Source organism: Papilio xuthus, unplaced genomic scaffold (genome assembly GCF_000836235.2).
Source record: "Papilio xuthus unplaced genomic scaffold, Pxut_1.1 DF827461.1, whole genome shotgun sequence".
Classification (NCBI taxonomy): Eukaryota; Metazoa; Arthropoda; class Insecta; order Lepidoptera; family Papilionidae; genus Papilio; species Papilio xuthus.
This window is the reverse complement of record NW_013531188.1, coordinates 3,640,498-3,666,645: the sequence shown is the minus strand read 5'-3', so window position 1 is coordinate 3,666,645 and position 26,148 is coordinate 3,640,498. Positions and strand designations below refer to the sequence as shown.

At 35.9% G+C, this 26,148-nt stretch overlaps 3 protein-coding genes across 11 annotated transcripts in view; 2 read left to right on the top strand and 1 right to left on the bottom strand.

The window, feature by feature from the left end:
• The window catches only part of ATP8B (ATPase phospholipid transporting 8B), a 51,177-nt gene extending 49,321 nt beyond the window's left edge, over positions 1-1,856 (top strand). For all 6 annotated transcript variants that reach the window (XM_013314378.1, XM_013314381.1, XM_013314380.1 and 3 more), the window contains 3 exons: positions 100-203; positions 280-453; positions 537-1,856. In XM_013314378.1, the coding sequence (XP_013169832.1) occupies positions 100-203; positions 280-453; positions 537-944 (686 nt within the window). In that variant the 3' untranslated portion in view covers positions 945-1,856. The remainder of the gene's footprint in view (positions 1-99; positions 204-279; positions 454-536) is intronic.
• A 970-nt stretch (positions 1,857-2,826) lies between these two features.
• LOC106119417 (uncharacterized) lies at positions 2,827-6,726 on the top strand. The gene is made up of 2 exons (XM_013314375.1): positions 2,827-4,153; positions 4,388-6,726. Exons 1-2 carry the CDS (start codon positions 3,081-3,083, stop codon positions 4,953-4,955), a joined length of 1,641 nt encoding a protein of 546 aa, XP_013169829.1. The 5' UTR covers positions 2,827-3,080; the 3' UTR covers positions 4,956-6,726.
• A 1,327-nt stretch (positions 6,727-8,053) lies between these two features.
• Positions 8,054-25,489, bottom strand: LOC106119415 (unconventional myosin-IXa). Of its 4 annotated transcripts, none has more exons than XM_013314373.1 (33): positions 24,686-25,489; positions 24,362-24,505; positions 23,646-23,758; positions 22,013-22,926; positions 21,266-21,446; positions 20,767-20,906; positions 20,262-20,508; positions 19,854-19,989; positions 19,441-19,589; positions 19,204-19,314; positions 18,493-18,540; positions 16,793-16,987; positions 16,283-16,530; positions 16,028-16,199; positions 15,490-15,709; positions 15,116-15,195; positions 14,855-14,923; positions 14,671-14,778; positions 14,423-14,591; positions 14,165-14,277; positions 13,835-13,980; positions 12,680-12,851; positions 12,300-12,467; positions 11,735-12,146; positions 11,232-11,501; positions 10,934-11,095; positions 10,643-10,747; positions 10,380-10,517; positions 10,092-10,274; positions 9,833-9,948; positions 9,523-9,664; positions 9,222-9,403; positions 8,054-8,958 (listed from the first exon to the last, which is right to left on the bottom strand). In XM_013314373.1, the coding sequence occupies exons 1-33, from the start codon at positions 24,719-24,721 to the stop codon at positions 8,814-8,816; spliced, it is 5,934 nt and encodes a 1,977-aa protein (XP_013169827.1). In that variant the 5' UTR covers positions 24,722-25,489; the 3' UTR covers positions 8,054-8,813. The 4 variants fall into 4 exon arrangements, with proteins under 4 accessions (XP_013169827.1, XP_013169825.1, XP_013169826.1 ...); XM_013314371.1 differs by lacking the exon at positions 18,493-18,540 and adding an exon at positions 17,812-18,000; XM_013314372.1 differs by lacking the exon at positions 18,493-18,540 and adding an exon at positions 17,812-18,000 and having other exon boundaries at positions 12,300-12,464.
• Positions 25,490-26,148: the final 659 nt, after the last annotated feature.

Here is a 26,148-nt window from a genome sequence, read left to right as displayed (position 1 = left end):
ATGTATCTTCTTCTTTGAACGTCCTCAGTAACAAAACATCCTTATAATTATTATTATTATTATACCTACCATTATTTCTCAAGATGTCAACTTGTTCAGGTACATACAAGGACGGGTTGGCGCCGGACGGCAAGATACTGTCAGACCACATGCTGCTGGGCAGCGTCGTCGCCACCATACTGATCATTGACAACACCACCCAGGTACCGGTCACTTACACCACTCTTGTTGAAAAATATTTTAATTTTTTTTTCATCGTCACAAATGTAATTGTTTCAGATCTGCTTGGACACGACATACTGGACGGTGTTCAACCACGTGACCATCTGGGGCTCGCTGGTGTCGTACTTCGTGCTCGACTACTTCTACAACTACGTCATCGGCGGCCCCTACGTCGGCTCCCTCACCGTCGCCCTCACGCAGGCCACTTTCTGGTTCACAGCAGTGCTCACTGTTAGTACATATACTTTGATTTGTTCTTAATTACTGAAAATAAACATAATGCACTTCGTCTAATAACAATAACGATTGTGCAGATGATAATCCTGATGGTGCCGGTGGTGTCTTGGCGGCTGGCCAGCTCGTGGACTCGGCCCACGCTGGCGGAGAGGCTGCGCGCGCGACAGCGCTGGAGGGCCGGCGCGCCCGCGCCCCGTACGCCTTCCGCGCGCCGCGCTCGTCGCTCTGTGCGGTCGGGCTACGCTTTCGCGCACCAGGAGGGCTTCGGTCGGCTCATCACCTCCGGAAAGATCATGCGCCGCATCCCGCACGCAGACGCCGCGCTCTCCGCGCTCGCCTCGCTGCCGGGCAAGTTCCATCCGCGCCCCGCTACGCCTCCGGCCACGCCCCCCGCCTCGCAGGCCTCCTCCCACTCGCCGCCCTCCCCGCCCTCGCCACCATCGCCCAGAGCGCCGAAACAAGACCTCGACTCGGTAGACTTATGAACTGGCACCAAATAGAGGGAGGTGCGAGCTATTGGCGCACCGGCAGAACTTATTGAGGCGTACGAACCTGTGCGAGTGAACGCTCCTGACCCGAGAGGGACGAGACTTTTAGACTGTAATATTGTAAACAATAAGTGTGTGTTGAATATGTGATTGATTGTTGTATGTGCTTTTTCTCATGTCGGAGATCGTGCGTGCCTTCGGTGGACGCTGGGTGTGGGTTATATTACAGTTCAGTGAGAAAGTGTAAAATCTAAATATCGGTGGTATGTTGTGTGATGATTTTTGTAATTGTAAGCGAGGCGTCGCGTCGAAACGTCCGATTGTGTCCGGACTACCTCAGTATTGGATGGGATCTCGTGAGAGCCGGCCGCCCCGTACTTACGCCGGCGCCCGCGCGCGCCGCTGCCCTCATCTCCACTATAAGTAGTTGTTCTTCAATAAAAAGACGAAATGTACAATATATATAAGAGTGAACGCGATGTTTGTAAATATTCAAAAGGTTACAAACGGAAACATAACTTTTTAAATAGACGGCATAATGTCGTCGAAACTCATATTGTGATAACGTTAATAGATTTAAAAATTCGTATAATATTATTGCCTATATTAAATTATATTTGTTGATGGAGAGTATATATTGATAGATATTTATTATGGTACATACTAAGATTACTCTTTTATATCGGAAAGTAGTTATTTCATAATGTTCCTTTGTATGTGTAGACGTAGCTCCATTGACCGCGCGTAGCCGCCATTGTTTTGTTCCCAGCCTACCACAGAGTAAACGACGACTTCCGCGTCAACGTCACTGTCAAAACGTTACCCAAGACTAATTTTACTTCGAATTTGATTCACATCAATAATAAATTAATTTTTTTATTCAATTTTAATTTGTTACTTGACAATTAAGCTTCATTGTTTTTTATTTTGTTCGTACGTGTCCAAAACCTTAGAAAAATGTGCATTTATAAATTTGTCAAAGAATGTGAACAGCTAAAACGCCACACTAATACGCAGTTATATATAACTTGATTATATATAATCAATAAACGCCGATATCTATAAGTTCAAATAAAATACTGTATCAAAAATACATTTCCTGTTGATATAATATTATTAAAATATATAATAAGCTAATGTTATCCATAATATTTTGTATAAGACATTTATAATGATAATTTAATGATTGTTTCAGTATTAATTTTTTTATTAGCCTAATAAAAGAATTGTTAATTTGTGTCATTCTAATCAGATATACTTAAGGACCAGTAGTTTTAATTTCCTACTTAAATTAATATAAAGTATTGTAAAAAAAACATGTTCATGTTTTTTACTAAACTTGATTAAGAGACAACATGCTACTCATTGATTTTGTAAGGAAAGTAAACATATCAACGCACAGACATTAATAAATAAATCAATAAAAAAGATCCCTGTGACTATTTGTGATGAATGTGGCGTTTTAACTGTACACAAATACAAACATTTGCTTTGAAATCGATTTTTTATTAAAAAGAAATACTCTATGTGTATTTTTATTTTTCCTAAAAGTTATCCTTTTCTTTTATTTAATAAATAATGAAACTTGCGGTGTTTTGAAGACTAAAGATGTTTTGTACCTTAAGTAAATTCGATTGTAGTAAACTTTTTTCCTTGCATTGGAAACAATTAGGTTTTGGAAATAAATATATTTGTTCTCAACTAGTGCACAATATTAAACTGCCCGAAATGAGAGATGCTAGTGAAAGATACCAGAGCATATCCTATAATCGTTTATCTGTAATTGTTAGGTAATTATTTATATTCTGTAAAATGTTTGACAAACACGTGCCGCTGGTGCCTGCCACTGTCATGTGTCAGCAAACTGTCAGTGTCATTCGTGTAGCGAGGCGTGGAGTATGCCGGTGCTTGACCGTGTGGTGAATTGTTTTAGTTTTCCTTTAATTAAAACCAAATAACCATATATAGTAATCAAAAAATAAAATAATTATGTATAATTTACTCATCTGCTGCATGCCTATGTGAAAAAGTGTCTGCCATTGCTGGTGAAAAGATATTGGGTAAAAGCCAGGTCTAGGCTTATAAAAGAAAAAAATATTTTATTACCTACAAAATTATATTGTTTTAACTAAGATGAGTGATTATTATAACATCGTGCCGTGGTTTGATAGTAAAGAATGGAATAAAGTCTATATGGATATCTATTCGCCAAGTTCGACTGAACTCACTAAAGAAGACGCTCTTGAATTATTGCGTGTGTGGAAAGCTAGAAGTTGTATATTGCCGTCAGGTATCGAATCTACATTAACTTTACTAGAAGTAAGTATTCAAGATATTAAAAGTTTCGATGCAGTCGGTGAACAAATAATGCGCTTAGCTTATTCAACTGCATTAATGAGATTTGTAAATCATATGCTTGATTCGCAAACCTCAAAAGGGAGTAGTTTGTATAAAGCAGCTCAGAACTTAGGAGTGCCTGACTGGATGATAGACTTGCGTCATGATACTGCACATGGTAATGTGTTGCCTTCAATTGAACTTCTCAGAGAGGCCACAACCATTGGCTTTGAATGGCTTAAGGTGAACTACTGGGATAAACATAAAGAAATTGTTAAAGATTATATCTGCGGTTATAATTATTTGAAGAATGATGAGCAAAAAAGAGTTTGCATATTAATGAATTTCTGTTTTACATTGAGCATATGTGCACATACTAAATTGAAAATTAAAAAGTTAGCTGACATTCCTGACAAAAGTATAAGAAAATCCATGATAAAAGATATACAAGAATTATTTGGAGATTCTGTAAATTTATCAAATTTGAAGAAAGTTACCATTCTTTCTTTAATCAATCTGATCAATACACATTCTAAGCGTCTATTAAAATCCGAAAATACAGATACACTTGTGAATGAAGCTTTGCTGGGAAAGGATTCATTATTTTTGTCAATGGATCTGTTTAATTTTTTGAATGAACATGGTTCTAGGAAAGAATATAGTTTGAGCAAACATTATGTTCATTGTTTTGAAATATTACTTACATATTTACATACAAATGATCTACTTGATAACTTTGTAATAGAGCTTATGACAATCACACAAAATTGTGAATTTAGCAGTCAAAAGCGCCGGCTTGCTGCATTGTGGACATCAGAAATTTTGAAAGCATTAAAAAAATCAAGCCAATTTGTTAAAAGGATGAACAAGTAAGTAGCATAGGTCATCTAATTATACCTAATAGTGTGATTTTACTACATAATTTTAATAGTAAAACCTAATTAATATCTGTTGTTGAAACATTTTTGTAATAATATATCTTCTCTGTGTCACTAGTTCTGTTTATATTTTCTTAGGTTAAAATGTCAATATTTAAATTAATTAATGTTTTTCTTGTGTTAAAAATATTCTTTTTGATTAACAATGCAAAATTTTTTTTTCAGAAATTCATCTCATTATATGGAGAAAAAAAAGAAAAGTGAACTGAAGTCACTTTTTTACCACTGGTTTCCAAATGAAAGGGGCTGTGGTCTGTTATTAGATTTATTCATGCCTATACCAAAAAATTTGACCTCTATAAACAGGATACGGCCTTTTTTATCAACTTACAATGTTTATCTAACTTATTTCATTAAGGATATTTTGAATATTCTCGAACCACCGCTACCTGCGGAAATATCTGAGAAAATATGTGATCTTACAACTATCATAGCATCTCCTATGAAAGAATTTGATAAAAAGGAACCAAATAAGGTATTTACGGTTTTCGATGTTAAAGTGGCAACAGATAAGCATTTTGCAAAAAAAGTTGATGAAGAGATAGAGATATACGCAAATGCTCCAGACTCACCAAACGAACCAATAACTTGTGGCATATGGAAGCTGGAAATCTTTGAGAATCATTATTGGTCTAAATGTCCTATTGGAAAAGTCCCGGCATTTCTACAGGTATTGCCAGGTACTACAGACAAAGAAATTAATGAACCTATGGATATTGAAACATCTCAGTAATAAAAATAAGATTTCTACAGCAAATTGTTTATTTTTTTATATTTGTATACAGTTTAATGGTTTGGTTACATTTCATTGTATTGACATCATAGAGTCCTAAAATTTAAACAATATACATGTTACTTAACTAGTTATATATATAATACAGGTTACAAACAAAAAAGTACAGCAAACATTAAAAAGTTCATTAAAATAGTAGAGAATACGGCATTGGTCCTTAGAGAATACGAAGTTCAATAATTCTTTTTCAAAACAGTATCTACAAAAAGTTAAAATAACCACAGTAAATATTGTTTATAATCATTATAAAAGATAGATTTGTTTTTAATTCTTCTAAGCAACCCAATTTGCAGTTTAAAATAGTAAAATTTTATATGCAATTAATTTTAGATTTATTCAACCAAATGATTGATGTTATTTGCACCATATTTTAAAAATATTTTTTTACAGCAAATAATTGTATAATGGCTTAAATACTTAAAAAAGAACATAAGACTAACACAGCATTACAATCTCGTTTAACATAGTGGTATTTACAACATCCACAGGGGAATATTAAGACTTATCTACATGCACGCCAGCCATTCTTCACCTTGAAGCCAAATTGCACATTTATTAAAACATAACTTAATCATCCAGTATGAGTATGCCAACATGGTACTCTGAATTCTACAATAAACACCACATAAAAGTCAAAATTGTTTCTCCATACCCTTTGAATGACAGTAGTATAACTTGTCCCAGGTGAGCGATGACCACTAAATGAAATTGTTTGACAGCAGTTTAGCTCTGAAAACAATCAAATTTTCTATCAAACCTAACGGGTTTTCAAAATTTGATAGCATGAGCCTTATTAGACGCTTTTTTCATAAATTAAACATTTAAAAATTATATTTTTTAAACATATTTGATAAAAAATTTGATTGTTTGACACATTTTGTTCATCTAGGACAACGAAAAACATTGAATAACAGCGTATTGACAACGTGGAATGCTGAAAGCAAACAAGTGAAGGCACGAAGGTACATACAAACTACACACAAACATCATAACCCATTCGGAAACTTTGTTCTCAGCAAAGCTTACAGCTACAATGAACCGATTGTCATGAACTAAGTCGAGATTCTATTAAGAAAAATGTTTACTAACAATAACCTACAGCCTACAGTTTGGGAATTAAAGCAGTTCCGATAAACAGGGGTTTTCACAGAAGTTCGTTGTATGAAATACTAAGCAAGTACTATTCTATATAGACTTATTTAAAAGCGGACACAGTATTTGTGACTTAACAATACATTCAATAGCTTATCAATAGACAGTCTTTTAGATAATAACAGCAAATAAAAGCAAGGTACAGTTACAACAGTTGGCGTATTTGTTCACATAAGCTGTTACTAAGTAAATTTGCAAGTTTTTTTTTAAACATAAAGGTGAATAAAGACTGGAGCATTTACTTCTAACAGAACAACGAGCCACTCTATATGTTCAAGACCCTTTCATGAACCTCACATGCTTTTGAAATTGATTTTACCTATAACATACAATTCGTAAAAACGTTACATTACATAGAAATGTTCGCGACAATGCTCTAGTGTATATTCACCTTAAGACACAATAAGGAATTATTCAGATTTTAACATAACTAATGCTTCCTCAGTCTACTGTACTTTGCTTCTTGCTAGTGACACTTCTTTGCGTTGTAAAAATGTGTGGGTATATGTAAATAATTTACAGTACATGTATAATATAAAGGCCGTTACACACTGCAATATATATTCAAGATATATTCATTCATTGCAAGATATAGTCACAAGGATTTTGTATAAGCACGTAAAAATACTAGCATCTATGGTCTTTGTGAAATTAGATAAAAATTGACATCCATGCATTAAATAAAGTAAAAATATGATTAATTTGAAATATTATCTCGAACAATTTGTTATAAATTCGATTATCGAACTTATTTACATTGAAATATAATAAGTAATATTTTATCTCAAACAAATGTGTGCAACAAATGATACAACATAACCAGTGCACAATGTATTGAGGAAGGATTGTTTTCCACAATAACAACAATATAATATTAGAAAAAATAAATCTAATAGCCCTGACATACATATGGCTTAATTAACAATCACATGAAGATCCAATAACAAATTCTCTATAAATATAAAACATGTTTCAAAACAAGTAATTTACAATAGGAAGATAATCTCATGTTTATTATAACATACATTTTGGGTATTACGTCCCGTTCATATTATTCCAGTCCAACGATTAAAATCTACATTGGATTACAACTGGAAAAGTGTTAACAGACACTGGAATGCACTGAGTAGGTTGTAACCCAACGCTCTTTTTGATCGCTGGACTGGAATAACGTAAACCGGGTATAAATCTAGCGCGAAGTTCCTTAAGCTCCCTAAAAATATTAAATTGTAAAAATATATTGACAAAAAAATTTATCCAAACACCAGTTTTGATATTGCTTAATTAATCAAATATAATAATAAAATATGAGCAAGTAAAATAAGGCAAGATACAGAAGAGAACCACTGGAATAATGTATGCAACGCGGGCACGATAACATGAAAGGGAAATACAACGCATTTACGTATACTTCTTTTCTGTTAGGTAGCGAAGAAAATAGTCTTGCGAAATTATTTAATGACGTCATTTCTTTCTACACAAACACTTATGTTGTATATTTGTTTAGAAATCATAATAACAATTTGAAAACTAATTAGTCTCCGAATGAAATAAAATCGTACAGCAGTTATTTAGTTGTAAAATTATTATAAACTATATTTTGCTTCCTAATTCCAGTTAATAATCTTTGTATATATTTTGCACTTATAGCGATTTAATTTCTATATCACAATAACTAATATAAATGTACTCAAATCAGCATATCATTTACATTATATCTATAATTTGAACATTAAGATATTGCCGCAAAGTGGGGAAATGTGGGTAGAATTAAATATAATCGGAGAGCAAACTGTAGGTAGTTGAAAAATTATTTAAGCATTATTTGTTAAAATGATAAAAGTAAATTCAGTCTACAAATAATTACATTGAGCTTGTTTAAAACAAATAAATTTAAAATTCGTATTTTTTAGTTAATTCTAGCCCTTGTATTTTATAAACAAAATTTTTGTCGGATTTTTTTGACTATAACGCGTGATGTATAAAGCTACGAAGTTTTTTTTGACCTATTTGATCGTCTTTTAGTTCGTATAACCAAAATATTAACTAAACACGAAAAAAATTAGTTTCAAAGTCTATTGACCTCATCGAAATTAAAATAAAATGTGAATTCACCGGTTACAATATATTAAAATCTATATTTGCATTGTAAAACATTAATATATTTACAAGAATAATCTAGATCTACACTTACAGTACTTAGTTATGTTCGTAGAAAATAAATACGATTTTGTATCAATGGCCGTAGTAATGTACCGCTATTACTGTACTAAAAATTTTAATTCCATTTCAATGCAAGCAAGCAACCTATAGTTCGTTCATTTTGCTATAAGATTTATCATTATTAAATTAAAAAGATTTAAAACAGATTTCAATTTTAACAATAAGATTCTCAAAAAAAATGTATTCCTATACACAAATATGGATATCAATTAATCGAAATAATCTGATATAAAATGAACATAAAATAGGTTTAATAACTTTTTATATGATCTAGCGTTTTTCTACTTCACCATTACTATAAGACAAAATACTCGACGTCCGTTTACGAAGGTCCAATGACTGTACAAAGGTCATAAGGCCCGTGGGCCCTAAGGCTTTGTGGATATACAGTATCAATGTTCAGGGCACGTGGCTTTCGTGATGCTACACCATGATTGGATCATCAGAGGACAGCTGTCGGTGCAGCAGCCGCGATCGTAGTGACGCAGACCCGGTGCTCAGGTCATCAGTACTGCCGAATTCACCATCGTGGTCCGTCGTCGACAGCAGGTCGTCGTCAGATGTCGCCCTGAAATTAAATGCAAATGTGTGTTATACATTACATTTTACTAATAATATACATTTGAATGTATGGATGGATGTTTGAAGAAGTAAGAAGTATTTGCAAAACGGCTCAATGAATCTCGATGACATTTGGTGTATATGTAGAACATAGCCTGTAGGAACACGTAGGCTATTGATTTTTTTTTAATTTCGCGGGGATGAAGTCGCGGGCGACAGCTAGTGGTAATAGAAAGACATAACTGCACTAGACACTATGTAACTATGTACCGTATGAGAGTTGGCAGGTTGTTTGTGAGTATGGCCTTCTCCTTCTCAATCTCGCTGATGTGTCCCTCCAGCAGCTGCTGCTCAGCGCGCGGATGAGCGGCGTCACGCAGCGTGCGCAGCCGGTACGAGGCCGTGTGGCTCGCAGTGTCCAGAGTCGCGATGTCCTGCAGCATGCCGCGCACCTAAACACAACAAACAATTAATATGATGAATAAGTTTTGACTACATACATTAAAGTGTCGGTTTCAGATATCATGGTGGCTTAGAAGGGTTTAATGTAACGTATCGTTGTTGTACTAACAGTGCGCATCTTGTCAACAAGTATGGCCTCCAGGCAGGCGGTCTGTCGCGCGATGTCGTGCAGCGAGTCCTGCGCCGGCTGCACCTTGTGTGTGCGCAGTATGCACGGCGCGAACACTATCGCCAACGCGTTCGGACCCATCCTGCGAACATACACACAGTCAATCACTACTCATAAAATTGTTCTAAGCTGTAAGGGACTGTGGAATAATTTATCACATTCATAAAACTAAGAATCTTAGTTTAGAATTTAAAAACGGTGTACCCAAAAAATTATAATTCTACTTTATTCAAATACTAGCATAACTCACCTATTATGATGTTCACCCAATGCCACCCGCGCCAGGTGAAATATCAATCTCTCCACAAGATCAAAATTTGGTTTTGGCAATTTCTTTAGTATCGTAAATATACTTGATACTCGTTCCTGTCAAAATTATGTTTAATTCATCAATATATCAATATACATGTATTTAGAGAGCAGTATCGTGAATAGTCATAACGTGACGTGTCGTATGACGTTAGTGACATGACGTTAGAAGTGATGACATGACGTGTGATGTGTTGTACCTGTGGGTCCGTTATCTCAGCGGCGAGTATGAAGTCGTCGTAGAGGTCGAAGGTGAGCAGCGGCTCGGGCAGCTCACGGAAGAAGCTCTTGAGGACGGAGGCGCGCACGTGCACCGCGTACGACTCCAGCCGGTCCACGCCCTCCTGCGGCCGCTCGTCCAGCAGCCAGCACAGCTCGCGCACCTTCACATTTATAACATTAATAAGGTTAAAAAAAAGTAATAAATATTAAAGAAAACATAAAATACAAAACAATGGTCTTTTTATAAGAATCAAGCAGGAACAAACCTTAGAACTAAGTCCACTTTTCCTGTACAATCCTTCAGTATAAAGACCGGTCATCTCAATGGTGGTGATCAGCCTGTCTACTACTATGGGGATGTTGCCCTCGCCCGTCGGCAGCTCGCCCAGCGGCACACCGAATACCTTCAGCAAAAATACCATCAATACAAACTATAATATTGTTTTTTCCACATAAAATATTTTTCAAACGCAATGTAAAATGTAGGATTCGTGAAGTATACAGTTTCAATAGTTTCAAGTAAACTGACCTTTCCACGCCTGAGTACGCCAAGCTGCTCTCTACCGCCCGCGTCTACTGCGCCCACGATGGCTGCGCCCGGCGTCACAGAGTCCTTTCTGCAGTGCGTCGTCACCTGCACACAATCATATGAAACAATGTTTAAATGTACTATCCACTTGAATTCAATCCTTAGTAAGCATATGAACTTTAGTAAACATATAAAAAGGTATACTACACAAAATAATACAAGTACTCCTGTTCTCTACATTGCCAAAAAGATTCAACGATTACGGTACGATTTGGTATGCAAATATGATACCTTCATATAGCACTTCTTGTGCGAGGTGAGCTTGCAGATCTGACAGATGAGAGAGCGCTCGATGGGCCACATGAAGAACGTCTTGCAGATCTCACACTCTGTGGGGATATTGATCATACAAAGTATGAATGTATGTCCCTTGTACTGGATCGGTTCGTCCACCTGCAAACAACATTTTATATCTTTTTACTAAAGAAGATATATTTCATATAAAACAATATATTTGAAGCATTTTTATAACATTTATGACTTATTTTACGTAAAGATTAAGTAATTGAAATGTATCTTTAGAACTTACTTTTCGTTTCTTATCCTTTTTCCTCTTAGTCCTCGTTTTATCAGTTTCATGTTGGCTCATGAACTCGTCCATGAATCCTCTGAAGGCGTTGACTCCCATCGTGATGGAGAGCGTGGAGCCCTCGCGAGCGCACACTGTCTCCATCACGTGCAGGAAGTTACCGATCAGGTCCTTGTACTTGAGCGCCGAGCCCCGAGTCTCCACCACGCTGTAGGTGGCCACTAGGTTGTCTTTGAACTCTCGCAGTGCGTGCTTGAATACTCTGTCAACCTATTTGGAAAATATAACCATTAAAACATTATTTGTTTCATTCTCTTGTTAGAATCTTGCCTTAACAAATTGAGAAAAGAAAGAAGATAATAGTCATTACAATGCAGTGTTTTCTTATGGATCGATAATGATTGTAATATTACAAAAAACTGTATCGTCCTTAAATTTCTTATGACAACATTCATTTTACAATAAAATTAACTAATATTTTCTCTTCATAAAAATATACAAACCTCAGATTGTTTCTCATTCTCTGAGGATTCCATTTGATATATCTTCTTCGTGATAAAATTCTGCATCGCTTGCAATTCAGTCGCGTCGGATATTATCTTGTCCGTTCTGTCCATGAACTCTGAAGTTCCTGTCAGACTGAAGTTAGAGCTCACAGAACTCTTAGACTGATCTGATAAGGAATTATACGCTGAGTCTTTTATAATTCTCTTTCTATATTTATGTCGTCCCCTGGGAGATATTGTTACTGGACTGGAACAGGGCATTGTAATGACACCCTTATTCTGTATGCATTTGGTGTGGTAGAGCTGTTTGCAGTCGATACAGCGCTGACCTTGTGTGATGAAAGCGTCGATTGCCTGATGACAGTATACACATTTATCGCCCTTCGCGAAACGTGTGCCTTTACGAAACCTGGGAACAGAGGAGACGACGTAGTCAGTCAGTCAAAATTGATATGTACATATCTATAGATATTGTTAAGTATATGATGATTATTCAAAGTTCAAACTCTTTTCAGTTTATATTTATTTCCTAATATAGATGATATTCAAAATTTGTGTATACCTGTGTCCCGCTATCCGGAACAGGCCATTGCCTGTCTGTCCAATGTAGTCAGTGGAGCGTGGGTCGGCGGGGCGCAGCTCGGGTACCAGTTCAGGGCGTCGCTCGGGCGCTCCAGGTGCCGGGTCTGAGTTGCGACGCCGCCGCGCCAAACTCGACTCCGTTCTACTACTAACAAAGTTGAATATTAATGCGATAGAACAATTCATCATCCACATCGTAATGGTAGTCTTTTCAAAAATCTTAGCAGCACAAGGTCATCGGCGCCCTGGGCTACGCCTCGACACACTTAAAATTCTGTTCTGCGCAGCAACTCACGCGATGTTAAGAGCTGTCAAGTTACGTGAAAACATTTATACTTATAAGTTATTATGGATACTAACATGTCCCTGTCAGGCAGTGGGAGAGGCAGCGGGCGGGGTGCAGCGTCAGTGCGGTCGCTGGGGTCGAGGTCAGCGCGGTCAGGCGGCGCGGCACGCGGGGACCGCCGGCTGGCACGCGCGGGCGGCGCAGGCGCAGAACCACCCTCCGATACACGCTGCGCTGACACGCATGCTGGAATCACAATAATACTAAACATAAGTTTAAATAAATGGTAACATTTTAGTTGGAAATATGTTTACACGATATTATGATTGTATTAATATCGACATTGGGATTTTTGACATTGTATCATTTCGCTAACTTTTGTCTATGAAAAGTTATAACAATATTTATGATTTAACTCACCATAATAAAGTATCAGCTTTATACACAGACCACAATAAGACAACATAAGTAAAGTCAACACGATAGCTAAACTGTAAATATCACGAGCGTTCTTTCTAGAACCTTCCATAAAAGACACCATAATTGTCATGTTTCACATATCAAATCCAAGTTGCAAATGCGAGTCAAAATTATAAAATGTATTTAGTAATATCATTTTAAATGTAGGAAAAATGTTATTTGTATAAGCATTAGCTCATTCACAATAGCTACGTAATTTATTAATGACCAATTGTATTGTAAAAAAGATTTGAAATATTGTTTGTTTACAATAAAAGTTAATCCTTTTAATGGCTTCAAATTGTGTGTTTACGTCTGCAACGCTATTGTTATTTCGCACCATGTTATTTTAAATATAATTATTATGGTGCCATGATTACTGAAACAAAAATTAACTAATAAACTTCGATTTTAGCTAAACTTTCAATTCTGTAGTTTCATTTTAGGCATTATAAACAAACAATTCTTGACAGTTTTTACTTAGGAATTCCAAAACAGATTGTTATTATATTTGGAAATATTTGAAATCGCATGAATATATTTCAATTGAATGGAACTTGCGATATTTATTAGTAATAAAGTTGTTATTTGCTATAATTACGAGTTAATGACATAATAAAAACTAATAACCGACCTTTATATATCAAATCAGTATGCTTACTAGCATCATCACTCATGGCATGGAAATTCAGTATGTCTGCCTACTTCTACGTAATGAGAGTGTGAAGATATTTAATTGTAACAAGTATATGAAGGGTATTGTATGCTACCGGCATCAGAGTTGGTATCATGTGCGGGGCGGTGCGCGGTGTGGGCGGGGTGCGGTGCGGGGGCGTGCTCTCTGGGTGCGCGGCGCACGGGCGGCAGGCTCAGCAGGCTCGACAGGCTGCGTTGGTACATTTGAGGTGACGCCTTACTGTAAAAAATTAAGTTTTACAATTTCAAATATGTTCCTAAATTCAATGACTTTAAAACAATCTTTAAAAAATGTTAGACTTGATGAAAAAAAGAGTTGTTTAACTCGGACTGATCATTTCGAAGAGTAGCAGGTACAAACAACCATTAGCTTTCTTAAAGATAATAGTGTAAAGTATGTGTACCTGATGCTATTGAGACTGGCATCCTCGCCGTCGGCCTGATTCCAGTCGCTGACCTTCCTCAGGTACTCCTCGCTGCTGCTGGCCAGGGACTCCGCCAATTCGCGCTCTCGTTTCTAAATCATCACACGTTTATTTAATAACAATCTAATTTCTTATTATAATATTTTCTCGGCCGAACTTAATTTGGTAAGTATTTTTTGGTATTTCTTAGAGTTGAAGTATTCTTGTACGTGTTGAGATATAACCAATGTATGAGACCTTGTTTCGTTCAGTAATGATGTAGTCGCGGTCCAGCTTGAGCCAGAGCAGCTCGTGCGCGATGTCGTCAGCGGTGATCTTGCTGGGCACAGCCACTGCGCCTCCCGGGTACTTGCCCACATGCCAGCTCTCCTCTGGTGACGACTCGTTTGTCTCTTCATTTATTGAACTACAAAATACACAAAATTAAAAAAAAATCCCTACTGTACGAGAGAATAAAAATGAAATGATAACACTGGCATACATACCTTGTACTAGACTGTTTGAGCGGCAACTCGTTGACGTTCTGCGTTTTTGAGATCCTTTTCTTTTGATTCTTGGCAATTATGTTCTCCAAATCGTGTTTATTGTCCCAACTAGAATAGGAACACGTAGTTTTTTTTAAACACACTTATAGTTAAAAAATATACATAAGTTATGTTTAATACATACCTATCAACGGGCAAAGAGTATGTCGCCCTTAAAGCTCTGCCGCTCGCTGAACCATCGAACAATGCATCTCTACAACAAAAAACAAATCTGATTAGATGTGATACTAAGAAATTAATGCATATGCCAAAACAGCCATAAAAATAATTTAATATAGATTATTTATCATTTTTTGTTTATCGATTAACATCCAGTTTGTAAAGTTCGGGGTGCCAAAGTAATTTCAAGCTATAATGTTGTGAAAATGTATGTACGTGTACTCACAGATCCATAATATTTTTAAGCACAAGCATGCTCTTGTCGAAGTCAGGCGCGGCGTACTCTGCGGCTGCACTACCTTCATGCTGTCAACACACACAATGTATCAACGAAATGTATGTACAAAATGTATGTGGTAAAAAAAAACTTTAATCATTACTACCATTTTAAGTGTATTCAATTTTAACACTGATGATATGACAAAATTAAAAACGGACTAAACTATATTAACATACTCCCAACAATCAACATAAAGGGAAAACAAAACATTAGTACCTCGTTCATAAGGCATTTTTTTAAGGCACTACTTAAGTTCATTTTGACAAATTGTATGTCATGTACATTTTGTTAGTGACTATATAACATAGGGCAAAGTGTACCGAGTTATTGTGTTGTGTTGTCACGGTTGTGGGCGGGGCGCAGTGCGATGGGCGTGTTGTCCTGAGGCGCGGTATATTGCGGCGCAACAGTGCTCCGCGCGCGTGCGCTTGGAAGGCGACCACAGCGGTCCGCAGCGACACGTACCAGCGCCGCACGCGCGCGCCGCGGTACCACGCTTGTAGTCGAGTCGCCGCATCCTGTCGTGATGCCAACCATTGCCTGGAAACGTTCGTATTTTTAATTATTACAAGCTTGATCTTGCTATTTCTACTGCGTTTGTTTCTTAAATTAAAAAAAAACACCATTTTATTTTTATAATTTGAATTCCAATGAACGTTTAAGATAAAGCGAACTGTTACAAGTTGGTCTAATCAGATCGATTATCGTCCTACTGTGCTTAAATCACCAGTTAATGCTAAACAATACAACCAAGTATCATTTTAGAGGTCACTAAGGGAGATTCTTAGCGTAAATTTATTATGAAAAATCTACACTTAACGCTAGAGTTACCATTCTGAGTATGCACGTATGTTGTACCTGCAATATCCCTGTATAACAAGCGCAGCACGGCGCAACGCTAAGAAGCGACGTCGCTCAAGTACCGCGCGGTGCCAGCGCTGGATCGTGATTATGGACGCCATTATTTGTTGATGCAATCGGTATTCCAGTTTTCTCTGCTCACTTTCTCTCATGAAGATTTTCGTAGCCCCTGTAATATACAAATGGTTTTATTTATGATAAATGTCACGAATCTACTTTCACATCTATTAAAGACGTATACAGTGTACTTACCGACTTGATAATTATCTCTATCTAGATTCAATGTGGCTAGGAAATGCCGGACGTCTGCCTGCGAGCTGAGCAGACCCTTGGGCAGTAGGATCCTGTAGAGCTGTATAAACTCCTCATACGTGAGACGCACATTGTATCCCGCCTGACGGATGCGCACTGTCTCCAGCATGCCAGTGTACCGCAGCTGACGTTGGACGGTATCCTCGTCGAAAACGTTCGATATCTTGTCGCCATTGGATTTTATACATCTGTGGTTGGAAATTTTAAGTGCTTCATTGAAATTCGATTACACTATTGAATTAATACGAAATTACAAATTATAAGAGAGCTATCTAGAAAAACAGACGTTGTTTGATCAAATTGAACACTATTTAACAAAAATGAATTCGTAGACAATAAATCTTCGTATTTTATAGATATAAAAGTTACGAAAGAACATGAAACGTTCATGAACACTCCACTGGCTATCACAAATCATATTAGATAAAAAAAATCATAACACCAACAAACCTTATAAAGAACGGATTAGCCTGATTCAAAGTCTCCATTAGTGCAGCTAAAGAATGCTGGAACTGAGCAGCTACAGTCAAAGGTTGCTTTCTTTTGCCTGCAGGTGCCGCTGTACGTCCCGCCAAAGTCTTCACACTTTGTAAGTTCTTAAGACCCTTTTTAGCGCGCTCTCTGGGCCTGAACGACTTGTTCTTCCTGCCAATCCCAAAGTTAACACTCAAAATAATCATTTAATGTTAAAACTACCCAACCACCAAGAAATTTAAGCATGCTAAAATATATAAAAATAACAATATGCCCATTTTATTCAGTGCTGAAAAAAAATCCAAATAGAATTTATTTATAGTCTGATTCTGATAATACTTAAAGCTAATCAAAGCTATTAGCCCAATATCTAATAAATAACAATTTTATGAAATACAATATAAAATTTGTTACATTTATGATTAAATAAATGTTAGAAATAAAAATAGCATATATAATAACTACTTCACCATAAATGTAAGCCCACATAATAAACATATAAGCACATAAGTACATAGTTCCCGTCGCAATATGTAACAACTACACAACATATTTAATTATTCACAAATACATGAGTACAAAGAAAATTAAAACTATAAAGCCATCACCGATAGAAGAAGTGAAACCGCAACCGAAAGATGATTCATCAAACAAAATTTAAAAAAAATGAAATCAAAAATAAACAAAAAAAAATGAAGACGTCATAATATTTATATCCGAATATTATCATTATTGCCGATTTTTTAGGTTTTTCAATTATTATTTGGGGAATTAAATATTTGATTTTCATATTTTGAGTATTATGACAACAACCGGAAATTTTAAGTTCGGTTTGGTATTTTATTTTTTTTCATAAAAAAGTACCATAAACCATTTGCGCTCCCGTCGTGTTGTGGCTTTAGTGAAGAGTTATTTTGTTTGATGAAGGTACTGTGCGAGGCATAGAGGGCGTAGGGCGTAGGACGTAGGGCGGAGGGCGGAGGGCGGGCACGTACAGGACGATCTGGCTGGCGCGCTGCATGACGTCGGCGTCGTCAAGGTCGCGGTCGAGGCGGCGCGTGCGCATCTCGGCGATCCTGTAATGTTTGGCGGGGCGAGCGCCGCCGCGCGCGCCGCTCTGCCTACCCTCGCTGTTGCCGGCGCTGTTGCGCACGCACACCTTACTGCCCGCTCTGTGTGGCGTTCTTCATCGTATCCGCGCGAAATCAAATTGCGATATTATAAATTAATGTAACAAAAATTATAAATAAACTGGTGCGTCATGACACGCATGCATCGTGCTGGAACGTGGTATGTGCCGTTACTATAAGTGAACAGTAGTTATATGACATCGGTATGGCTAGTAGCGTAACCTTCTAAATCACAAGACTGTCATTAGATGTCAAAGACAAACTTTATTTTTTCTACGAGCCTAACACCATCCAGTCTGTTTTACTTATCTCTATAATATAACAAAATTTTCAATTGCATTTTGTAAAATGTAACTTAGAGATAGTTGCTTATTGCAAAGGATTATGATATGGCACAGTAATGGGCTATACAACAAAATCTATCTAATCACAGTCTTGTGTACTAAACAAAAAAAAGGGTTTGTAACAGTATATATAAAACATGTAGAAGCATGCGTTAAGTGCATACAAGTATAGTAGAGGCATGCCGTAAACTGTGTGACTTACGCAATGCGGTTGATTGCAAGATTGATTGACGATACTGTCACCAGTTGGCTGAGCAACAAGACATATCATTACATCACAACGTTATTAGCACAAGCTTACATTTATGTAGCCTTTACGTATACCTACATATATCATTCTATATGGACATTCATTTCATATTGTGTCCAACTAAACTATGTTACTTTCGTCCACTCTCGATATACTTGTACAGACCGATAAAGTTATTTGACCCGGTGTGCATAAATCAAACTAAATTATATTATAGACTTACAGAGATATCTGGCCCGGTGGGCATAAGTGAAACTAAATATAATAATAATAGTTCACTAGCCCTTCCTTTTATACCATTTTCTACGACCTAAAACCTACATTATCCATCCATTCCATATTTCCTGACATCACTAGACAAGAATTTTTCACTATAGCTCACTAACGTTCCTCTGTCAGTATTAAAAAATGTCACAATACGTCCTATTGTACCTGTCACGTCAATTTTTATGCCTGTCATTTTAGTAGAAAGTAGCCTCTTACACCGGGTCAGATATCCTTGTCTGACTATACTCAACTTTCTTATAATCTTTGATAAAACAGAGACGAATACAAGCATAACGACAGTGTTCAATGTTAATATCACGTTGCGGTCAAATCATTCTTGTTTTTACTCTAATTCAATCTGTGCACAATTCTATATTTGTGGGCAAATAAGCTCACCTAATAATGTTATCGTTGACAGATTGTATGGAAGGTCGTGGCACTCTAGAGGCGCCATCTACCCTGTGAACTCGGTGTCTTCTGCCCGCTTCTAAGAATGCAAAGTAACCTCTGAAAAAGTAAAAAAAAATGTTTTAAAAAAAGGAAGAAAATATAATAACATAGGTAAAAGTTCGTTTTGAAAAGTTTATGCTATATTTATTTTATTAAAAACAAAAAAGGGTAATTATTTTTTACCTGAAAAAGGCGCGTACAATCGCCCAACGAAACACAGCAACAGGGTCAACACCGACCAGTTCCCTCACGAAAGCCAGCGAGGAATTCTTCAACACGCTCACTATGTCTTGTCGCATTAGATCTAGATTTTTCTCCCTCATTGCTGTCACCTATAACGAAAATATTACAATAAAGTATGTCATATGTCGTCGTAAAGTTTATATGTGACCTATTCACGAGGTTAAGTAGTAATATTGTTTTTTTAAAGCCATTCATAATACGACATCCATCACTGGACATAATTAATCGACAAAAAAAGTAAAGAAGAATAATAACCTTCTCCTCCTTGAAGTTGGTTAAAAAATTAAGCTTATGCCATGTTTTACACGTATCGTTATTATAGCGGGAAGTTTCTAATATGTTATTTACTGTACCTGATATTTAACTCTGCCAGCGTAATGTCGCACTACGAACGCAGGCTCTCTCCTCTGAGGTTTCTCGTAGAACGGATTGTCTTCATGTACAGAGTTAAACTTTTGTAACAATGTCTCATTAGTGGCCCATGGGAAACTGAAAATATTTACAATAACTATAAGCAAAGAGAAAAACTCTAAAAAAAATTAGCGTCCCAAAACTGAGTATATTTTGCTGTGGAATTATTATGTAATAAATGAAAACCACTTTATCTCATGCAACTGGTTTTGCAGGATAAAAACTAACCTATGCTTTCTTTCTTAATTATGTAGTCTGCATTTTATTTCTTTTAAATTAATTTAATTCATACCTGAGTTAACTGACAACAAACATAAATCAAAACTTTCGTGTTTATAATAAAAACTAACTTGCACTGATCATCAAGCACACACAGCAGGCCGCTGGGCTTGCCCTCAATGAGCTGCAGACAGCCAGTGTTGTCTGAGAAGCCGATGTCTGTCCAGCGGATGCCCTCGCGCCGGTACTCCTCCTGCTCATACTTGAACACGTGCTGGTTGAAGTAGTACTGTAAGTGCTCGTTCGCATAGTTGATGCACAGCTGCTCGAAACTGTTGTTGGGACCGAAGTCCTCGAAACCGAATATATCCAGAACCCCTGCAAAGTTAATCATTACATATATTAGTAAACAAATAAATGTAGAATATACTTTTATTATTGTTTATGAAATTATGACGATATTTCAAAATTATTTTAGTCTATGTTACTCGGGAATAATAACTCATTTTAATTATGTAATTTTTTTTTAAATCAGTCCATTAGCTTTTAAGTTTAAATGATACAAACATACAAAATGCTATTTGCTAATATTAGTGTAGATTTATTACACTTATTAATAGAACTGAAGTAACTAACCTATACTATGTCCCTGATGTTCCCGCAGCGTATCCTTTTTGGAGAGTAGAGCATGGTTGACTTGCATCACTATCCAGTCGAACAAAGCACCATAAAGGCACTTTGCCATCGCATCTCGAGTCGCTATAGCTTCCGGCAATCTGGAAGTAACATACAATCATATTAATAAACACGGCAGATGTGATCCATCATTACTCTTCTTACTATCAATTTGAAGCAGGAATACCTAAGTGTATTCCTCCTCTATATTGTTAATCACATTGATCTTGTATGCCTTGATATGATACAGGTAGTAATATTAACATATCCAATCTATACAATAATGGCACAGTAAGGGTAACACACATTTACCTTATATTGGATTAAAACATGCACAACTAAATTGTTTAAAAAAGAAGGACAGATTTTATAATCATTAGTTGCATGGGTAATTTTTCTGTTATATTTCTGTTTTCTATTATAAGGTAATTACAAGAGTTTCTAAAGTTAATGAACAAACCTGTAGTTTATGACAAGGGTTTCTCCGGACGCCCTCGCCCTTTTCGAGGTGAGTGCGGCAAGAAGAGTCTCCTGCTTGACCCTTAGGAGGGAGGAGATGAGGGAGACCACCTCGGGGTTGCGCACGCCCACCGCCTCGTCGTGGTGGTACGACTTGCGTTGAGGTTGGAACTCGACATTACCTAGATAAATGAGAAAAGTGTCATAAAAATAGTAAAAAGTACTATGTGATATAAGTTAACAGATAAGTTGAATGAAAAGTTGGGTTGTCTAGCAATGAACTGATATGGACTGATGTATTCTTAAAGTTTAAAACTTAATTATATCAGGAATACTATAATGTATTAGGAGTTAGTATCTACAAAATTCATAGAAATGACGGAAGATTATTTTGTTAGAGCCTGGTTATACCATTTTTTACATTATGGGTACAGCCACTGGAAACGACAAGCATTGTTCATTGGTTCATCAAAAAAAATATCTAAATAGGTTCAATGTTAAACCTATTTAGAAAATTAATAAAATATGATAGTAAACAAGTTCATTAAACTGGTTGATGTTTGCCTTTAAATATTTATATTTAGGTGACACATTGAAGATAAGAAAATTTTTGCTAGTTGTAGAGCCATTTAGCAAAGTTATTAGATAAAGAATATGATAAGACTTTAGTAAAGTACTTTAAATTACTTTATGGAGTTTTAAAGCACTTGGAAATCAATCAAGATAAGAAGAAATTAGATAAACTCACCTAAAAGGAGCACAGCTGACAGCACAGCAAACAGCCTTCGCTGCTTGTCCAAAGTAAAACCTACCATATCCATGGATTGTTTTAATCTTGAAAACTCATACTGTTCATCCACACCAGGCACTACACTACAACCAGTTTTGGATAGATAATTATATTTATCAACACTTAGAAGGTGTAACTGTTCTCTCTCCTGCTCCGATGCACCCGCCAACAGATAGTAAAACACATGATAATTCCTTTCATTGCGACCCTGACTGCATATTCTTGATTTCTCCAGTAAATATTTTTGCACCACCGCACCATGGACCATACCATTTTCCTTATAGTTAACTTGAATAAACTTGCCAAAACGACTTGAATTATTATTGTGGGGCGTTTTCGCATTACCAAACGCCTCTAACACTGGACCCGCACTTAGGATCGTTTGTTCAACACCACTGCCGTGTGATCCTTTCTGACTTAACGCAGTGAGATGATGGAGAAGAAAATTTGTACTTTCAGTCTTTCCCGAACCACTTTCACCACTAATCACTATACACTGGTTTGTTCTTTCGCGTAGCATAGTATGGTACGCTGCGTCTGCTACTGCAAATATGTGTGGAGGAAGGCTGGATCCTATTCTCTTGTTCTGGTAGAGCTTCACATACTTCGGATTGTAGATTGGGTACAATTTAAATGGATTGACCGCTATTAATATTGATCCCACATATGTGTAAATGTATCCAGCAGCAAACCTAGCTCTCAGGTTATCAAGCAGTGTCTGTTCATTTAGCTCTGGCAATTGACACAAGTCGGGATATTCTCTGTCTTTGGGCTGATATAGAAACCTCTGGAAGTAGTCCTTTATCAGCTGTGGGTCAACAGAAAATTTCTCCATCCATGGCTCATCTGGAATTTTCTCCCGTAGATAGAACCTGACAATGTGATAAATTTCAAATCAAGTTGGTGTCATATTGGTATATATACAAAAATAAAAATATAATTACATTTCAAAGAGTTAAATTTAAAGTGTTTTAAATATAAAATAGTTAGGGAAACTTGTTCAATGTTGTGTTTATTGCAAGTGGCAAATTTTGTTTGGCAGGATGGCTGTTATCACGGCATATGGCGGCAGGAAGAGTGACTCACGCACATGACCACTGTAAATCCTAACAGTTCTATGTCCCTTCACTTTGAATCCTACAAATCTTAAATATTCATAATTTTGATGCAACAACTACAATTGCAAATTACTTTGATACAGTAATTATCCACACCTAGTAGTCAACTTATTCAAGTACATAGCAAAACATATAAGGAAACAGTCAATTTAAATAATTATGAGAGGTAAATGATTAAATGAATCATTGTAGTACAAAGATTGATACATATAAATAACATTCTTGTTCATAGAATAAAAATGTCTTACATTGCTTATTTATTTGAGAAAAAAATTATAACTTAACAAATACTATTTTATCCACATTAAAATAAAACATAATTAAATTATGAATAACCTTCTTTAATAATTGGTCTGTCAAATGTAAAAATATTTTTTCTTATCCAATTAGCACTAGAGATTAGCAAGTTCAAAGAAATGAATTTCAGTACATAAGCATATTTATATTTAATTATGTAAAGTGATTGTAAATACCTGTAGTACTGATCTGTATTGTTGTTAGGCCACAGCAACATGACGGCAACCGGGGACTCATTGGGGCCGAGCCGTCTCTCTTTACATTCCCCACTGACTGTATCACCAACCACCTAAATAAGCATTTATGATTTTATTAAACATGACTTAAGAATTTTTCTTTGTACCTAGGAGTTATATACATAAATAGGTATCTTTATGATATTTATTACTTTAATTGTAACAATAGTAAAACGAACAATACTTTTGAATATTCCGAAGAACAAATGATTTAATTACTTTATTAAAAATGCCTCATAAAAGTTTAAACTATTACTTACATTAACATAACACTATGCAGAAGGACTTTGTACATTAAATTATGACACATTTTATGACACTTACAAAAATCAACAGTTGAGATAATGACACTGGTAGGTCCATTTATCTACAGGAAAAAGAGGCAATTTTGAATAACTATGATGACTAATGTAATTGTTTTTTTTATTCTTTATTTAGGTACATGTACTAAATTTGTATACTATATTTAGTGCAACTCTTTGGAATAAATGAATCCATTTGATTTCAGACTGCCCTTTTTCCTACAGAGGATTGGTATATTACATTACTAGTCTTCCATATATTTCTATGAGCCGTCATATATCAATTCAATCTTTTCATATACATACAACTTATTGTTATTTCTATTTGTAAGAATGAATGTGCATCAAACCTACCTCAGCCAGTTCATATGGTCCACCAGATCCATCTGTTAATTTAAGTTTTTCTGTGATACAACATACTATCTCCTCCGAGCTTGTCTGCTTTGAGGCTTCTACTGATAGCGCCTCATATTGTGCTGACAGAGCTCCCACAAACACCTGCAAGTACAGTCTTTATTAAAGCTATTTTAATTTCATACTATATTGCTAATATAATTATAATCACTACTATATTTTTATTAGCCTAGTTTCCAAATCCAATATCATTATTTTATATATCATTGTCACAAAATAATTGTACTATGTATTGATGAATACTATACATACGTATTTACTAACCTGCACAATATATCTGTGATTTTCAGCATGTGCCATCCTGCACCATTGTTCTAATCCTGAGAGTTAAAATTGTTGCACTGGCATCTACATGCCATTTTTATTAAAGTTCCGTCTTTATCGTGCATACTTTATAAATTTATGCATCTCGCACTGATCGTTCAATATCCAATTCCAAACACTGGTATATAACATTGAAACTTACATGTAATTGTACATTAAAGTTATATAAATCGGAAAAAAATAAATCTGACCCCCTGCAAGATCTGCGGGTTGTATTCATCCGTGACAGCATTACCAAATGTCATGTCTGTTGACAAACCCTCACATACTGCATCAGCTTCGATTTCTTCCTTGTTTTTTGCTACTATTAGTTCTTAAAACGATCAACACCACACACAACTGAGAAGAGAAATCTTAGATGTGGGTCACATGCTGAACGAATACATGTCCCAAGCTCGATAGTTGTAGTGATATATGCGAGTTTATGTTTTTTACTTATATATAAACGTTAACGTTTTCTTAACTTTGTGGTTTAAAACAACTCTGCATAGGCCTCAAAAAAACAACACTTCCGATTTACATACAGGCATATAGCGATTTCGGTATCTCCAACAACCTGTTATTTGTCATACACAACTCTTGTTTCACTTGCGCACCACGTAATTTCACAAACAATATATTTACAACATTAAACTTGTTTGAAATGTCTGTCACTTTTCAAACGTTTTTATTGATATCAGCATCTTATTTCGATTTAAAAATCCTTTTAAAGAAATTGAACCACCATTTTTATTTGTGTGTTGAGATGAATCGTGTATCTATAGTAAAAGCGTGTAATTTAAAAATGCAATATAATTTTAATAAAAGCTTCCAGAGAAATAACTTCTCAAATTAGTAGGTTTTTACATCCAACAGATAATAAAATATCCAAACTATAGACAAAATAGAGTGTATTTGACCATAAAGCTCTTTTCTATTTGCGTTTTAACGAGTCAATTATTGAAATAATATTTTATTAACTTTTACACCGGGAAAAATAGGAAAATGCCTTTTAACAACTTTCAAACCGGATTTAAACATTATACCAAGCTGTGAATTTATTAACCAAATGACGTTTACTGTTGGACAGAGGTATAGGCCTCCTGCAAAGATCAGTACAAAGACCAAATCCTATATTCGTGACAGCGAAACTTATAGTTTTAGGTCATTTGTTACATCTTTTATAAAATAGACGACAATCATAGATGTAACAAAATTTTATTTAAGTATGTAGCGTCCCCTCCTAGATTAAGATTTGGGGTGTTCAACTTGAGACTAGAACTGAAGTGTCACTGGCTTTTATACAAATAATAAGTATGTTTGAATAGTTTATTTATAATTAGTATCGTAGGGGTTAGATGCAACAGTCACATTTTAGTGAAAAGTCACATGATTGTTATAATGCCTGGTTTACCTTATGCTAG

Coding starts and splice junctions, on each gene's coding strand:
- LOC106119415 (XM_013314371.1), bottom strand. CDS start 24,721: ATGGCACATGCTGAAAATCACAGATATATTGTGCAG. Junction 15,196..15,489: donor CAACACAACACAATAACTCG/GTACACTTTGCC, acceptor GTGTGTTGACAG/CATGAAGGTAGTGCAGCCGC. Junction 9,665..9,832: donor TTGGGTGAACATCATAATAG/GTGAGTTATGCT, acceptor GTATGTTCGCAG/GATGGGTCCGAACGCGTTGG.
- LOC106119417 (XM_013314375.1), top strand. CDS start 3,081: ATGAGTGATTATTATAACATCGTGCCGTGGTTTGATAGTAAAGAATGG. Junction 4,154..4,387: donor TTTGTTAAAAGGATGAACAA/GTAAGTAGCATA, acceptor TTTTTTTTTCAG/AAATTCATCTCATTATATGG.